Below are 18,387 nucleotides of genomic sequence, written 5' to 3'. Positions count from 1 at the left end.
CATTCGACTTCCATAGTATGAAAAAAATGTCAATGGGGACCAGAAACTGGTTACCAACATTCTTCAAAATATCTTTTTTTTTGTGTGTTCAGCAGAAGAAAGAAACTCATAAAGTTTGGAACAACTTGAGAGTGATTAAATGATGACAAAATATTCATTTTTAGGTGAACTATCCCTTTAAATAAAGTTTTCCATTCGATCCAGACTGGTTAAAGACACTCCAGTAACTCTTTCTCTTGGAGTTCAGAACGATCTGTCTTTACTCTCGCTCATTGCGTCTCTCAAGGAAGGCAATAGACTGTATAGTTATCATCCAAATAGGATGTGTTCCTTCCCACAAACTATACAACCTACTACCTCAGCTTGTAGATACACACAGATCTGCAGTTTCAACTCCAGTGTGTTTCACACAGTTTCTTCAGTCGACAGCTGGTTAATCTGCCTCCGTAAGAAAGACAGTAGATTGTATAGTTATCTCAAAGGGAGGTTTTATACTCCACAACTATTCAATCTACTACCTCAGCTTCAGGGACAGCAAACAAACATGCCGTGGCTTTAGTTTCTTCACCGGCTCTGCACGGGACGAAAGAAAGAGGGGGAAATACATTATTTATTTATTATGAGTCATACAAAATAATGAGTCATACATTATGCCTTTCATAATGTTTATGCAATATTCATATTGTTCTTTTTAGAATAATACGTTTGATTCAGAAGACACTAAAAGTATCACCAATAAAAAAAAATATTTAAATTTTTAGTGTAACAAAAACTGTACATTATTATTGCCAAAGTGTTTGCAGTATAAAAATTGTACAATGTAAAATAAACATAATAAGATGTATAACATAGTAATAACGTAGTAATTAAATAGTAATAACATAATAATTACTATATTACCAACATAGTAATGTTAATTTGTTGACAAATAAAATGAAATATCAGTAGTGCAATATAAAATGAATGTTTTTTGTACATGTATTTATATTGCCTTTTTACTTTACAAAAATGTAATTATTTATTAAAATATCAATAGTCAAAATCATACATTGTAAAGTAAAACACTGGACTCCACCTATGCATTTCCATTTATCGAACATTTGTTGTAGTTTACAAAGACCTTCGTATGCAAGGGGAAGTTGTAAGTATTTCCTTCTTTGTCTCTTTCTGCTTTGCAAAATAATTCACAATATTAATGACAATATATGCATATTATATACAGGCAGAACTCCTGGCGTGAAGCAGAGGTGAGTCGCACGACGAAATACCGCCCATTTTCTTTGCAACCTTCACACGCCTGTGGTGTGGCATGCCGTTTAATTGCCTAAAGTAAATCTCTGAATTTGAACGCAGCTTTCCCAGCTGTCTGCCTTTAAAAACTGCTACAAGTTGTCTGCTAGCAAAGCATGAAAGGGAGGGAAAAGGTCCAAACATAATGGCCGCCTTCCTGCCATCTTAAACGAGTGTTCAGTTAGAAGTCAAGAACGTGTAAAGACGAAACCTGCTCATGCTTATTTCAAGAAAGGTGAATGAAATCACTCATATTCTTCATACTGAGTAGGAGGAACTGTAAATATACTGTTGTGGTCTGTTTGATTACCACATTCATGAGTCATGGTACATACTGTAAGGTAATAAAAAAAAAAAAAAAATCTTGAGCAGCAAATCATATTAGAGTGATTTCTGAAGGATCATGTGACACTGAAGACTGGAGCAATGATGCTGAAAATTCAGCTTTGATCACAGGAATAAATTACATTTTGTAGTTACATTACAATAAAAAACAGGTTGTGATTTCACAATATTACTGTTTTTTACTCTATTTACTCTATAAAGCAGGATTTATTGTTTTATTTTTTTTATTTTTGATCATTTGATAATGATTTGAAAAAGTGTTGGCATTGGGATATCTGCTCTTGCTAGTCATTTATGTCTATAATAAAAAGGTTTCCTTTGTTTAGTTTTGATTCATGTTTTTATGATTATGCAAATGAAATGTGACTTTTGCAATTTTCTGGGAACCAAAAATAGGATTAAGCAATTTTCATTCGATCTCAGACTTCTTGATTTCTATGAAACAGTTCCCACTTATAATGCACACTGCAAACCGCTTACAAAACCGACCTCAAACCTTTTCATCCAGACGGGCACAGCAGGGCTGTAACCACTATAATTATAAATGGCCAAATTGAATTTCATACACTTGTATTTAAAATGATCAAACCCCTCTGACCTGCAAGACATTCTGGTTTTGTGAACAAAATTGTAGGAAAACACTTTAACTAAGCCATCAGTAAACCATAGAAAGTTTATTACACAATTGAGTGATTCTGAGAAGTTACTGAGTTAAAAAAAAATAATTTTAAGAAAATTTTACTGCTCCTCGTTAAACATTTTTGGATAATAATCTATGTAGTTATGCCCCATATCTCTCCTTATTTCTTATTTTTTTCTTTCTGTTCTCTTATGTAACACTGATTGTATTCTGAAGTATATTATGTTTTGATGTTATAATATTGGTTATAATTCTGTACATGTCATTTGTTGTTAACAAAGCATTTAAAAAATCCTTTACTCTCGCTTACAAGCTTCTGACACCCTCTACTGGAGTCTTTGGCCATTCCATGTGTGCAAAAGCTTCCAACTCATTGATATTCTTTGGTTTCTGTTTTATTTTTTTTAAATTTAAGCATGGATTACAACTAAATCTAATTAATTGTCATTATAGAGTTCCAAAGGTTTATAGTAACCCCAAGTAATAGTATAGCAAAGTAGATATTTTGATAGATAGCCATTTAATGAAAATGGGTTCAAAATAACTTGAGGCTCCATTAACTTTCATTGTACAAAAACCCCACTGAGACTCATATTTAAAAATCTGTGAAAATCAATGATGAAAAAAAATGATGAAAATCAACAACCTTTTTTTCATGATTAAGACAAGACTATATCAACATGCAATTCAATCTTGTTAAGGGTTGAATAGGTTGAATAGGTTGAACATTTAAAACCTCAAAATTAGTCTTATTCCGGAAGAGATCTGTAGGTGTGAAAGTTTTTTGCAGAGAGTAAATATAGCCTCTGTATTTCCTCTTTACATAAATCAGCAGCTTTTTCTTACACTCTCACATTCCTGTTTCCAGTTCTCTAACCACAATGGTATTAGGTGGAGGGATAATTTACATCTCTCTTGAAGTGTTCATCGCTGTGGGATGCTGTCTGGGCAATGTGCTGGTGATCTGGGCCGTGTGGAGGAGCGGAGCCCTGAACCACACCACTTTCTGCTTGATCGTGTCGCTGGCGATGGCAGATTTCCTGGTCGGGGCCGTGGCCATTCCTCTGGCTGTGGTTGTGGACGTCCACGTGAAGATCCCTTTCTATGCCTGTCTGTTCATCAGCTGTGTCCTGATCGTCCCGCTTCAAGCATCAGTGCTCACTCTTCTGGCCATTGCTGTGGATCGTTGCCTGCGGGTTTGTATCCCACTCAGGTGAGTCGGCCTACAGGTGATTTTGAATGGCTTTAATGAACGTCAAGCTAGTTGAAAACACAAACAGCTTTTGTTTTATATTTAAATTAATGTAATGCAATTTAGGTATGCTTTGTTGTAGCCAATCAGCAGTATAGGGCGTGTCCACTCATGAAAGGTGAGGAGAGAGAGAGTAAGAGGGAGATCTGAAGAAAGACTGTAGAAAGAGAGATGGCTGAGAGACATTACAAAAAAGAAAATCTCAGAGGAATATCAATGGAAAAAGAAGGGTTATGATCGAAGAGCTTTAGGACCTGCGTCAATAGGTTTAGGAACTAGGAACTTAGTTATAGGAACTAGCCAACAGGGTGATTCCCCGAGGTGTACACGGCTTTTTTTAATTGAATGGCGGCTGCTGGTGTTTCGCGTGCGTTTGGCCAATCAGCGAACACTAACGTCACTGGTAGTTCCTATAGTGCTGGTTTCTGAAGTAGGAGCTGATTTAGTTACTCTAAAAGGAGTTCATTCATAGTTCCTGCAGCCTAAAATCATTCATAGTTCCACACGCCAAAAACTGCGTACTTCCGCCATTAGTTTTAGGAACTATGAAAAGATTCCTCTGATGCGAAAGCCCCTAAAATTAGAAAAGCTTTCAAGCGCTGGAGAGACCTAAGCAGGAAGGCCTGAAAACAGACACAGAGGTTGTGTTGTTCCTGCTTCATACGTTGAGTAACATTGGTTTTGCTATTTCACAGAACCAAGAGATGCTGTTGTTGTAATGTTAGCTGGAGTCACAGGACAGTTTGAGTGTCATTGTTTGTCTGGAGCTGCTGGCGACTGACAACCAACTCTTGCTTGTATTTACTCTTGTGTACTGTATGATCATTTTTTATTCTTCCTTGTTGTTCATTCATCATCTTCTTTTTATTTTTTGCGAAGCATTATTTTGCTTTGCTTCAGCTATGATAAAGAGACATCCAGCCTTGCATTGCGTGTTCATGCATTTTGGGGGCGGAGCTAGGGTGACCAGATGAGATTGGCTGAAATTCGGGACGGGTTTAGGCCTAATATGATATTAGACTACATAGCCTATAATAAAAGATAATGAATTTCATACCTGAACCAAACATATTTTTATTCAAAGATGTTGATTCAACTTGAATCGTGCTCGCTTATCAATGCATATAAATTCGTGCCTACGGTATCTTTGTAGAACTTCAAAAAAAGAAAAACAAATGCTGCAGCCAATGAGCAGCCAGCGGGGGCTGGCTGCAGGACGACTCAACCTCCACGGACAGTTTTTAATGTTTTATCAGACAATAACTATTTCAAGATTTCGCTTTAGTATCTTTTTTGAGACAATTAGGGCCATATTCGGGATTCGGGACAACAGCTTAGATTTCAGGACTAGATCTGGTCGCGGATCAATGAAGGGAGGGGCGTGTTTCAAAAATCAACAGTGTTTTTCCTAGAAATTGCTTACTGCACCTTTAAAAGATCTTTAATATTAAGAAATATTTCTCTCTGGCAGGTACAATTCTACAGTCACTAAGAAGCGCTCCTGGATCACCGCCGCTGTGTGCTGGATACTGGCGTCCGTACTGGGCTTCTTACCGATGTTTGGATGGTACAACCATGACACACTGGCACATTACAATTCCACCTCCATAGACTGTCAATTCATTGCTGTCATTCCTGCTTCATACCTGGTCCACTTCATCTATGAGTGTTGTTTTCTTCCTCCGCTGGCAGTCATGATTACTTTGTATGGCTATATCTTTCTTAAAATGAGGAGACAGTCGAGGGGGAGAGCAGGAGTGGCGGCTGAAACTGGTGGATATAACCAAAAGGAACACAAACTGGCCAGATCTCTGGTTTTGGTTTTGGCTCTTTTTATTGTTTGCTGGCTGCCGTTACACTTGACAACAGCCATCACATACTATAACCAGAATATACATGTACCGTCCATTGCTTTATACTTTGGCATTCTCCTTTCTCATGGCAACTCGATGGTTAACCCTGTAGTGTATGCCTTCAAAATCCCTAAGATTAAGCAGGAGTACAGGAAGATTTGGAGGAGGGTGATTGGTCGAGAGCAGAAGGCAGATATAAACGCTCCTGCTAGTAATACCTTAGACAGCCATGATGGACGAGTTCATGGGGAAATCAGCCCAGAGGTGGGAGTCAATGGCATTAAATTAACTTAATTCCATGTACCGTGGAACGTACCAAAAGAAGGGGGGGGGTTATGATTTTCTTAGAGTATAATTGCAATATTGCTTTTTCAAACCTTTCAAGCTTTTCTGGCCTAAATTAATATTGAAAGATTGCAGTTACACTGTTGTGCCAGTAGGGCTCCTCCAAACACCACTGTCAAAGTCTGAGAGAAACTGTAGGATGTGTTATTTTCCTGTTATCACTGTAAAGCTGCTTTGAAACAATCTGTATTGTAAAAAGCGCTCTATAAATAAAGGTGGCATGACGTGTCTTACAGCTGAATCTGGATAATAGAGGAGTGTGTAATTTAATGCACAATAATATGGTTGTACTACAGTGCAAATATGAGTGATGTTTAAAACCATCAAACTTTATATGTTTGTGTTGCACCTTTCCTGATAAGCTAAACCAAACAATAATCAAAATTATTTATTTATTTTGAACCACTTATATGAGGTGTGCAATAAATAAACACATAATTCAATGATTTGTGCCTTTCATTATGTTTATACGGTATTCATATTTTTCTTTTTAGAATAATACGCTTTATTCAGAAGAGACACTAAAAGTATCACCCATAAAAATTATTTCAATTTTACTATGCTTTATTAGGATGACAAAAACTGTACTTTTTATTGCCAACATGTTTGCAGAATAGCTGTGAAAAATTGTGCAATGTAAAATAAACTGAATAAAAAAATAAAAAAAGTGAAATATCAGTAGTGCAACAAAATAACAAAACAGTGCAGAGTTCCTAAACTAAGAAAGTAATTCATCTTTATAATTAATACTTTATATTGGTTTTTATGTGGCAGTTTTAAAGAGATCGTTCACCCAAAAATGAAAATTCTGTCATCATTTGCTCACCCTTTGCTTCTGCCGAACACAAAATATATTTTGAAGAATGACGGTAACCAAACATTCGACTTCCATAGTATGAAAAAAATGTCAATGGGGACCAGAAACTGGTTACCAACATTCTTCAAAATATCTTTTTTTTTGTGTTCAGCAGAAGAAAGAAACTCATAAAGTTTGGAACAACTTGAGAGTGAGTAAATGATGACAAAATATTCATTTTTAGGTGAACTATCCCTTTAAATAAAGTTTTCCATTCGATCCAGACTGGTTAAAGACACTCCAGTAACTCTTTCTCTTGGAGTTCAGAACGATCTGTCTTTACTCTCGCTCATTGCGTCTCTCAAGGAAGGCAATAGACTGTATAGTTATCATCCAAATAGGATGTGTTCCTTCCCACAAACTATACAACCTACTACCTCAGCTTGTAGATACACACAGATCTGCAGTTTCAACTCCAGTGTGTTTCACACAGTTTCTTCAGTCGACAGCTGGTTAATCTGCCTCCGTAAGAAAGACAGTAGATTGTATAGTTATCTCAAAGGGAGGTTTTATACTCCACAACTATTCAATCTACTACCTCAGCTTCAGGGACAGCAAACAAACATGCCGTGGCTTTAGTTTCTTCACCGGCTCTGCACGGGACGAAAGAAAGAGGGGGAAATACATTATTTATTTATTATGAGTCATACAAAATAATGAGTCATACATTATGCCTTTCATAATGTTTATGCAATATTCATATTGTTCTTTTTAGAATAATACGTTTGATTCAGAAGACACTAAAAGTATCACCCATAATTGTTTTTTTTTATTTTTAGTGTAAAAAAAACTGTACATTATTATTGCCAAAGTGTTTGCAGTATAAAAAAATGTTCAATATAAAATAAACATAATAAGATGTATAACATAGTAATAACGTAGTAATTAAATAGTAATAACATAGTAATTACAATAGTAACAACATAGTAATGTTAATTTGTTGACAAATAAAATGAAATATCAGTAGTGCAATACAAAATGAATGTTTTTTGTACATGTATTTATATTGCCTTTTTACTTTACAAAAATGTAATTATTTATTAAAATATCAATAGTCAAAATCATACATTGTAAAGTAAAACACTGGACTCCACCTTTGCATTTCCATTTATCGAACATTTGTTGTAGTTTACAAAGACCTTAGTATGCAAGGGGAAGTTGTAAGTATTTCCTTCTTTGTCTCTTTCTGCTTTGCGGATTAGCAAAATAATCCACAATATTAATGACAATATATGCATATTATATACAGGCAGAACTCCTGGCGTGAAGCAGAGGTGAGTCGCACGACGAAATACCGCCCATTTTCTTTGCAACCTTCACACGCCTGTGGTGTGGCATGCCGTTTAATTGCCTGAAGTAAATCTCTGAATTTGAACGCAGCTTTCCCAGCTGTCTGCCTTTAAAAACTGCTACAAGTTGTCTGCTAGCAAAGCATGAAAGGGAGGGAAAAGGTCCAAACAAAATGGCCGCCTTCCTGCCATCTTAAACGAGTGTTCAGTTAGAAGTCAAGAACGTGTAAAGACGAAACCTGCTCATGCTTATTTCAAGAAAGGTGAATGAAATCACTCATATTCTTCATACTGAGTAGGAGGAACTGTAAATATACTGTTGTGGTCTGTTTGATTACCATATTCAAGAGTCATGGTACATACTGTAAGGTAATAAAAAAAAAAAAAAAAAATCTTGACCAGCAAATCATATTAGAATGATTTTTGAAGGATCATGTGACATTGAAGACTGGAGTAATGATGCTGAAAATTCAGCTTTGATCACATGAATAAATCAGTTTAAATTCAAACAGAAAAAAGTTATCACAATGTGTAATATTTTTACAGTATTGTTTATCAAATAAATGCAACCTTGGTGAACAGAAGAGAAAAATATAAATAATCTTAATCCAAACTTTTGACCGGTAGTGTATATATCATATTTAAATTGTGAAAATATGTATAAAAATGTATGACTATAATTTGTAATCATTACCTGCTGACTGAACAATAGCTCATAAATATATACAATAAAAATCTACACAGATGATGGTGTGGTAGACGGGGGTCACCAGGGCAGGCCAAAAGAATGGACTGTCATGGCAAATCGTGGGGCGGCGGCACCGTCTCTGCATAAATTAGCATGTGAACCGGAGGAACTGAAAGACACTGGAGCAGGACATTAACATTCCGAATTCCTCTTTGGCCTAATTAATGGCAGTGATTGAAATGTTTTGGCCTGGCAGTTGGCCGAGACAGCGGGCCAGTGTGAAAAAGACGGCAGGCGGAGAGGAGGCTGAAGTCTCATAATTGAGATGTTGGATCAGACAAAGAGCTGAGAAATCAAAAATGATTTTTAGTGTATGCTCAAGCATTTAAAATGTTTTTTTTTGTTTGTTTAGGCTGCAAATTTGTTAAGTGCTAATAATATGTTGATTGCAATGGACCCTTTTCACATATCCAGGGTTGTCAGAAACAGAAGTCATCATCATAGTTGGGTGAACTTCTATAGTGCTGAACGAAACCACAACAAATATAACTTGCAGTCCCATTTGCTCCAATAGCAAAAAATCCACGATAGACTTTCTATAATATAGAGCCCCGCATATGACATGCAGACAAAAATATATATATATAACGCGACCACAAAAAAAAAAAAACATTCCCTCGTTTTGGTATATCGTAGCCACGCTGGACTAATTCGATCCCTCGTTTTAGTAAATCGTAGCCATGTCGGACTAATTCAATCATTCGTTTTAGTATATCGTAGCCATGTCAGACTAATTCAATCATTCGTTTTAGTATATCGTAGCCCTGTTGGACTAATTCATTCCCTCGTTTTAGTATATCGTAGGCATGTCGGACTAATTCGATCCCTCGTTTTAGTATATCGTAGCCATGTTGGACTAATTCCTTCCCTCGTTTTAGTAAATCGTAGCCATGTCGGACTAATTCAATCATTCGTTTTAGTAAATCATAGCCATGTTGGACTAATTCGATCCCTCGTTTTAGTAAATCGTAGCCATGTCGGACTAATTCGATCCCTCGTTTTAGTATATCGTAGGCATGTCGGACTAATTCGATCCCTCGTTTTAGTATATCGTAGGCATGTCGGACTAATTCGATCCCTCGTTTTAGTATATCGTAGGCATGTCGGACTAATTCGATCCCTCGTTTTAGTAAATCGTAGGCATGTCGGACTAATTCGATCCCTCGTTTTAGTATATCGTAGGCATGTCGGACTAATTCGATCCCTCGATTTAGTATATCGTAGCCATGTCGGACTAATTCATTCCCTCGTTTTAGTATATCGTAGGCATGTTGGACTAATTCGATCCCTCGTTTTAGTAAATCGTAGCCATGTCGGACTAATTCATTCCCTCGTTTTAGTATATCGTAGGCATGTTGGACTAATTCGATCCCTCGTTTTAGTAAATCGTAGCCATGTCGGACTAATTCATTCCCTCGTTTTAGTATATCGTAGGCATGTCGGACTAATTCGATCCCTCGTTTTAGTATATCGTAGGCATGTCGGACTAATTCGATCCCTCGTTTTAGTATATCGTAGGCATGTCGGACTAATTCGATCCCTCGTTTTAGTAAATCGTAGGCATGTCGGACTAATTCGATCCCTCGTTTTAGTATATCGTAGGCATGTCGGACTAATTTGATCCCTCGTTTTAGTATATCGTAGGCATGTCGGACTAATTCGATCCCTCGTTTTAGTAAATCGTAGGCATGTCGGACTAATTCGATCCCTCGTTTTAGTAAATCGTAGCCATGTCGGACTAATTCATTCCCTCGTTTTAGTATATCGTAGGCATGTTGGACTAATTCGATCCCTCGTTTTAGTATATCGTAGCCATGTCGGACTAATTCCTTCCCTCGTTTTAGTAAATCGTAGCCATGTCGGACTAATTCAATCATTCGTTTTAGTAAATCGTAGCCATGTCGGACTAATTCGATCCCTCGTTTTAGTAAATCGTAGCCATGTCGGACTAATTCGATCCCTCGTTTTAGTATATCGTAGGCATGTCGGACTAATTCGATCCCTCGTTTTAGTATATCGTAGGCATGTCGGACTAATTCGATCCCTCGTTTTAGTATATCGTAGGCATGTCGGACTAATTCGATCCCTCGTTTTAGTAAATCGTAGGCATGTCGGACTAATTCGATCCCTCGTTTTAGTATATCGTAGGCATGTCGGACTAATTCGATCCCTCGTTTTAGTATATCGTAGCCATGTCGGACTAATTCATTCCCTCGTTTTAGTATATCGTAGGCATGTTGGACTAATTCGATCCCTCGTTTTAGTAAATCGTAGCCATGTCGGACTAATTCATTCCCTCGTTTTAGTATATCGTAGGCATGTTGGACTAATTCGATCCCTCGTTTTAGTAAATCGTAGCCATGTCGGACTAATTCATTCCCTCGTTTTAGTATATCGTAGGCATGTCGGACTAATTCGATCCCTCGTTTTAGTATATCGTAGGCATGTCGGACTAATTCGATCCCTCGTTTTAGTATATCGTAGGCATGTCGGACTAATTCGATCCCTCGTTTTAGTAAATCGTAGGCATGTCGGACTAATTCGATCCCTCGTTTTAGTATATCGTAGGCATGTCGGACTAATTTGATCCCTCGTTTTAGTATATCGTAGGCATGTCGGACTAATTCGATCCCTCGTTTTAGTAAATCGTAGGCATGTCGGACTAATTCGATCCCTCGTTTTAGTAAATCGTAGCCATGTCGGACTAATTCATTCCCTCGTTTTAGTATATCGTAGGCATGTTGGACTAATTCGATCCCTCGTTTTAGTATATCGTAGCCATGTCGGACTAATTCCTTCCCTCGTTTTAGTAAATCGTAGCCATGTCGGACTAATTCAATCATTCGTTTTAGTAAATCGTAGCCATGTCGGACTAATTCGATCCCTCGTTTTAGTAAATCGTAGCCATGTCGGACTAATTCGATCCCTCGTTTTAGTAAATCGTAGCCATGTTGGACTAATTCGATCCCTCGTTTTAGTAAATCGTAGCCATGTCGGACTAATTCGATCCCTCGTTTTAGTATATCGTAGGCATGTTGGACTAATTCCTTCCCTCGTTTTAGTAAATCGTAGCCATGTCGGACTAATTCCTTCCCTCGTTTTAGTAAATCATAGCCATGTCGGACTAATTCAATCATTCGTTTTAGTAAATCGTAGCCACGTTTGACTAATTCAATCCCTCGTTTTAGTATATCGTAGCCACGTTGGACTAATTCATTCCCTCGTTTTATTATATCGTAGCCATGTTGGACTAATTTGATCCCTCGTTTTAGTAAATCGTAGCCATGCTGGACTAATTCAATCATTCGTTTTAGTATATCGTAGCCATGTCGGACTAATTCATTCCCTCGTTTTAGTAAATCGTAGCCATGTTGGACTAATTAGATCCCTCGTTTTAGTAAATCGTAGCCATGCTGGACTAATTCAATCATTCATTTTAGTATATCGTAGCCACGTTTGACTAATTCAATCATTCGTTTTAGTATATCGTAGCCATGTCGGACTAATTCAATCATTCCTTTTAGTAAATCGTAGCCACGTTGGACTAATTCATTCCCTCGTTTTAGTATACCGTAGCCATGTTGGACTAATTCCTTCCCTCGTTTTAGTAAATCGTAGCCATGTCGGACTAATTCAATCATTCGTTTTAGTATATCGTAGCCATGTTGGACTAATTTGATCCCTCGTTTTAGTAAATTGTAGCCATGTCGGACTAATTCAATCATTCGTTTTAGTAAATCGTAGCCATGTCAGACTAATTCATTCCCTCGTTTTAGTATATCGTAGCCACGTTTGACTAATTCAATCATTCGTTTTAGTATATCGTAGCCATGTCGGACTAATTCAATCATTCCTTTTAGTAAATCGTAGCCACGTTGGACTAATTCATTCCCTCGTTTTAGTATACCGTAGCCATGTTGGACTAATTCCTTCCCTCGTTTTAGTAAATCGTAGCCATGTCGGACTAATTCAATCATTCGTTTTAGTATATCGTAGCCATGTTGGACTAATTTGATCCCTCGTTTTAGTAAATTGTAGCCATGTCGGACTAATTCAATCATTCGTTTTAGTAAATCGTAGCCATGTCAGACTAATTCATTCCCTCGTTTTAGTATATCGTAGCCACGTTTGACTAATTCAATCATTCGTTTTAGTATATCGTAGCCATGTTGGACTAATTCATTCCCTCGTTTTAGTATATCGTAGCCATGTTGGACTAATTCATTCCCTCGTTTTAGTATATCGTAGCCACATTGGACTTATTCATTCCCTCGTTATAGTAAATCATAGCCATATATATTTTTTATAAAAATTACGAAACAAATTCAATTTACGATAACTGTGGAAGCGCATTATCACAGTCTGTGAGGAAGGTCCATAGAGTTTGATGTTGGCATGTTGCTATTAGCACAAACATGCTTATCAGACACAAATAATGGGGCAAATAGTCCATTTTTATTTAGATGGAACTATTTTTACTTTTCAGTTTTAACTAAAATGTATGTTTATAATCATTTATTTCCGCTCGCCACAGTGCATTCTGGGATTGCCTTATCCACAAAGGACACTTTAGATTCTGGCAAAATTAAGGTATTTTATCAAGCGGCATGCTGAACAGTTGTGTGTGCTCATGATGCATAATAATGTTGTCTAGGTAGGCAGCTCACTATGTTTCAAGTGTTTCTCTGGGGCTGTTTCTATCTGGTACTATGACCTCGTTTGACATTTTTCTTGGATCTTAAAAGGACTGTTTGTTATTCCATCACAGTATATGGTCCACGTCTCACTGAAGTCCATGGATCATTACACAAAGTAATGGCTATGTCAACATGAGGCTAAATCTTCATGTCTTGTGAGAGATAATATATGGAAAGCAAAGGAAAGGAGCTCTACAGTATTATATAAACTCTCTCCTTCAGCAGAGAGCAGATTCATGTATATATCTACTATACATATATATACAGAACTCCATCATATCTGTGATTAAAAGACCATTTGTTATAATGTATTTGGCAATGGCATGTTCGTGATAATATAGTGATTTCAAGAAAACAAGCAGCATACTTATCAGCGGAAGTGTTTCAGTTTCCCTAACCTCGATCTTGTGGTTTAACACAAAGGTACTCATTTTTTTATTCCACCTCAGCTGTTGACATTTCCTTGTGTGTTCAAACCTACTCAACTTTTATTTGAACCTTCATTTAGTTGTAGAAAGAGAGTAGATCATTCTTTTGTGCACAACATGCTACTTATTTTCTTCCGATATTTTACAAAAGCTTAATTCAAGATAATATTTGACTGATATGATGTCTAAATCATAATTTTCGCTTTAGTTTATACCTTTTAATTATTATGCATCACAAACAATAAGTCCAATAAACAATATAACAGGATGAAATTTGATTTCTCTTTCAAATTAAGGTCTTTTAGTCTTTTTTTATCCTAATCTGGTGCCATTTTTAATAAGAAAAGCCATTATTGCTGTGGTACTAAAACACTGTAAGTTGGGGGAACTGTTAACATTTTTCAGCACACTTGATTGATATGTGTCAGTGTTATTAAATGTATTGTTATCATTAAGAAAGAGAGTAAATATAGTCCTACACTTCACTTCCCACATCTGAATTAGTAAAACTGTCATCTGCACCATTATCTACCGATGCAGGGTGTTTAAGCCCACGGTTGTGCAGTGGTACAAATCCAGAGGCCCTTTAACACACAAAAATAGCAATTCTAAACAGGAAGTGCCTGTTGACCTTGTTTGTGCATGCACTCATGCTAAGTTCAGCGCTTATCAATGCGATAGCTGTTTTGCAAACAGACACAGCTTACAACATTTGGCACTACGGTTGCAAAAAATAGAGCGTTTCCAGAGCAGATAAAACGGGAAATTTCCCTTCGAATTTGGTATCACAATTGTTCACACTTGTTAAGTAGGCCTAAAGTGTAATTTCTGCACAACTATCACCACCTAATAGAATTGCAAAAATAATAATTGCTTTCAAATAGGTTTCCCAAACACTCTATGCATGTTTCATTCGGCCAGACGAACAGATAGTCCTGCCCTCAAACTCACGCCATTGGTCGAGAAGGTCAGGATTCTCAAACAAGTCGTTTTGAAAGAGTCTAAGTGTTATTTTTCAGGGGAAATCAACCTCTGAACAACTTACTCGTTGTCACATTAAGCTAGGATAGCAGAGCGTATTTAACATTGAAAAGTACAGCTTTAAATGAACACGCAGCATGTGCATGAAAGCGCCATGTGCTTTGAAAGAAACTACTCTAACACATAACTTGATCTGTAAACGTTTTTGTTGATGCATGTGAGACAAATGTGATCTGAACTGCTACATAATAAGACCTTGAACCACAATAGAAACAAATACCTGCTCTGGTTAATGTCAGGCAGCTCTAAGATCCTGGGTTCGGCTGATATCCTCTTTTTCTCCATAACGTGATGCTGTTTATTGCTTCTGAATTGCAGGTGATTACTGAAATATTTTTCCAGATAAAGGTACTGTGACTTTGTTTCTGGTTACCACACCGACACAGAGAGAAAGAGTGAAGAGAGAGAGGGAGGGAGCACAAAAATAGCAGGAAGTAGAGAGGGCAGGCCAGAGAAGAAAAAAATCATCAAGTAACGTGACAAGTTCATCTGAGGATAGCGAGGGAGGGGTGGAGGAAGTGTTTTCATTTTTTTTATCTATCTCTCCACCCACCACCTTATTGCTTTTTTTTTTTTTTTTTTCTTACTTGGTTTTCTCTTTGTATAGTGTTCAGTGCAGCTTTCATGTACATCTTCTCTAAAAGAATTACAATTCTTTGTTGACGGTGTTAATGAACTAAAAGTAGTTGGACTAACAAAACATGAGCCGCTTTGGAATGGAAATGCAATGTATAATCAAACTGCATGAATAATCTTCAAATGTTCATTCGTAGACGAAACAAAGAAACTTGAAGTGTGTGTGTTTTAATATTATTTGCATTATTACTTTTTGTTGTTTATATAATTATGGTGATTGAAACTGTAAAGTTACAGTGGTGTCAAATTGAAAATCTGGATTTTATTTTAATCTAAACATAGTTTAAACAGGTTTTTAAAAAACAGCTGTATTAAATTATAACTTAAGAAGCATTTGCTCTATATATTTATTGTTTTATATTGATTACTTGTTGTATTTTTATTTTTTTATTTGTAATATTAATTTGTCTTATATTTACATACTTAATTTGAAAGTCTCGTTCTTTTGCTCTTGATCTTATTAAGCATATTCTTCCCTGTGGTCTCAGTTTCAGTCCTATCTAAGGCTCAGTTCCTCTCAACATGGCAGACGAGTTACAGATTTGTATGTGGTGTACCACTTAACAGCCAGAAGTAACAAAGAATGATTACGAAATAAAGCATTTTAAATCAGTTCAAGTGATATTGTAAGATACATTTTTCTTCTCCCGATGTAGTTTGGCAAAGCTCTGCTCTTTGTTTTGAAGGCCTCAGACGTGTAACTTAGCACAATAGAGAGTAGTTTAGCTTTATAATGGTCTTAATAATAACACAATATTTCTGTAAATGGAAAAACGCAGGTTTGTATAGCCTCTGAAAACTGTTTATTGAAAGCTATTATGCGAACAAGTTGTAAAAGAAACAGTGGTCACGCACGGACACAAGACAAACCAGGCATAAAAACATGCAGAATCACTAGCCGCACGTTATATTTGTGGTTTATTTAACAATACTTCGTTTTTTTCAAATAAAAAATGTCTTTAATGTCTCATCCAACAGAAACGAAAGACACTTTTATAATGGCGGCTGCAGATAAAAGACATGTGCTGGAGGAAGACGAGGATGAGGAGAAGCGAAAGTCAGAGAAAATTGCGTTATTGCAACACGAGAAAGTAAAAAATACAAGATGGACATTCAAACAAAAATAAAATGCTGGAAGTACCTGAGTAAAGAGATTTGTTTTTTGTCGCAGGACGGCGCGGGAGACTCCCGATGGGGTAAAGTACAACTCTACGACGATCGAAAAATACAATAAAAACCAGCAGGGAGGAAGAAAGAAGAGGAGAGACCATTTCCATGTCACTCGCAAGACAAGGGGAAAAGCAGAGAGAGGTGTGCGAGCGAACAGTCCTTCTCACACAAGCCCTTGCCAACGCTGAGCAGATTGAGCTATGCCCTCCTATTCGCCTGCCCACTTCAGCCCCGCTGCCAAAAGAGCGAGAGAAAGAAGGAGAGAGAGGTCACAACAGCATGAGAAAGGAAAAGAAAACAAGGCGGCGACTTTTGCTGCCACCTTTCACCATTCATCTGTTGTTGTTGGGTTAGCAGTCAGTCCTCCATGTTTAAGACCTCTAGGAGTTGGCATGAAATGCAAAACACCGTCACCTGGCTCGGGCCCGAAAGCGGGGAGTGGAACTTGGTCCAAAACCAAAGCGAAATAAGCAAAATCTCAACCTATCCCTCAGTTGCACAAATGTCGACATGAGGTACATGTACTTACTCAGTCCCAGACAGCGTCAAAGATCTGACACACGTCCTGAAATAGAGTTAAGTCTCCCCAAAAGAAGTCTTTTGTCAGCATTTGGAATCCGTCCGAGGTATTACAAGCCTTTCGATTCCTCTTTTTCAGAAGTCATCGCAGCATCTTTAGCTGTCCTGCCATTGCCTGCATTTTTCATGCGGTATACTTTGAGATTTAATCAAAGGCGTTTGTGCACGTCAACTTTTGTTAGTGCCTTTGCATTGTGCATGTTCAAACTGAATCAAAGGTTCAAGTAAGGAAAGTTCACGATCGTCAGCTTTTCCAGGAAAAACAAAAAAAAAAGGAATAATAATTCTGAAGAGTTTGAGTCCTCAAAGAGTTCTTGCTGTGCTGAAGCGAGAGGACAGAGTGAGAAAGTTCAGCCCGAGGCGTCAGGACAAAGAGAGCAAGACAGTGACTTGTCACAGCACTTGTGCTGAAAGTTTGTGGTAACGCTGCTCTGCTCAGCTGTAGAGAAAGCGCGTCCTAGCAAGAACACTCTGAAATAATCCAGTGTCACCCTGCCAAAAAGTGTGCCACCCCTTTCCTGACGGGGCAGAGATGGTGACAGAGAGGGAGAGAAAGAGTTGCAATCGTCCCGTCTTCTTTCAGGCATTGTCATGGGCAGCACAGAGTGTGACGTCAGCTCCCTCCTTACGTCCTTTTGTTATTTGTCCATTTATTTCTCACCATACTGTCCTCATGTTGCATTTTCTCCCACTTTTGCTCTCTCGGGTAAAAGAAAGAACCATTTCTTGACGCCTGACTAGGGTAGAGAGAGAGAGAGAGAGAGAGAGAGAGAGAGGGAGAGAGAGAGAGAGAGAGAAAGAGAAACACGGATATAAATAAAGCACAAGAGCACAAGTGAATAGAGAAAGAGAAGCTGTCCTTACAAATCTCTCAGTCTGTCTTCCTGCCTTCCGACCCGAGCGCTTGTAAAACTTTCAGCTGTGGCGTCCAGGGCCGGCCTCCATTGGCAGCGGTTCAAGAAGAGGGCTGGCTGCATCTAAAGGAAGACGAGCTTGTGGCGAGAGAGAGAGAGAGAGAGAGAGAGAAAGGGGGTCGGGCTGGTACCCGTGAGGAGGGTGCCGGTGCGGACAGTAGGTCAGGGTAAGGGGGGCGGCAGAGGTAATGCATGTGCCAACAGGAACAGCTCTGGGAGTTCAGACAGGGAGCATGAACCAGAGTAGAAAGAGGACGATCTACATCCCAAAGTTCTCAATAACCAGTGATGCTCTGAACTCCAC

At 37.9% G+C, this 18,387-nt stretch overlaps 1 protein-coding gene and 1 long non-coding RNA gene across 2 annotated transcripts; one reads left to right on the top strand and one right to left on the bottom strand.

Annotated features, from left to right (window-relative positions):
* The first annotated feature begins 3,147 nt into the window (after window positions 1-3,147).
* On the top strand, window positions 3,148-6,166 carry LOC307165706 (adenosine receptor A3-like). Its single transcript, XM_079883593.1, has 2 exons — window positions 3,148-3,488; window positions 4,999-6,166. Exons 1-2 carry the CDS (start codon window positions 3,157-3,159, stop codon window positions 5,672-5,674), a joined length of 1,008 nt encoding a protein of 335 aa, XP_079739719.1. The 5' UTR covers window positions 3,148-3,156; the 3' UTR covers window positions 5,675-6,166.
* A 953-nt stretch (window positions 6,167-7,119) lies between these two features.
* LOC307165705 lies at window positions 7,120-18,105 on the bottom strand. The gene is made up of 3 exons (XR_013822522.1): window positions 18,034-18,105; window positions 15,005-17,906; window positions 7,120-7,174 (listed from the first exon to the last, which is right to left on the bottom strand). It is a non-coding gene; the product is annotated as an uncharacterized lncRNA (long non-coding RNA).
* Window positions 18,106-18,387: the final 282 nt, after the last annotated feature.

This window comes from Squalius cephalus (genome assembly GCF_949319135.1).
Source record: "Squalius cephalus genome assembly, chromosome: 10".
Taxonomy (NCBI): domain Eukaryota; kingdom Metazoa; phylum Chordata; class Actinopteri; order Cypriniformes; family Leuciscidae; genus Squalius; species Squalius cephalus.
Note: the sequence above shows the minus strand (reverse complement) of the source record. Positions and strands in the feature narration are given on the sequence as shown.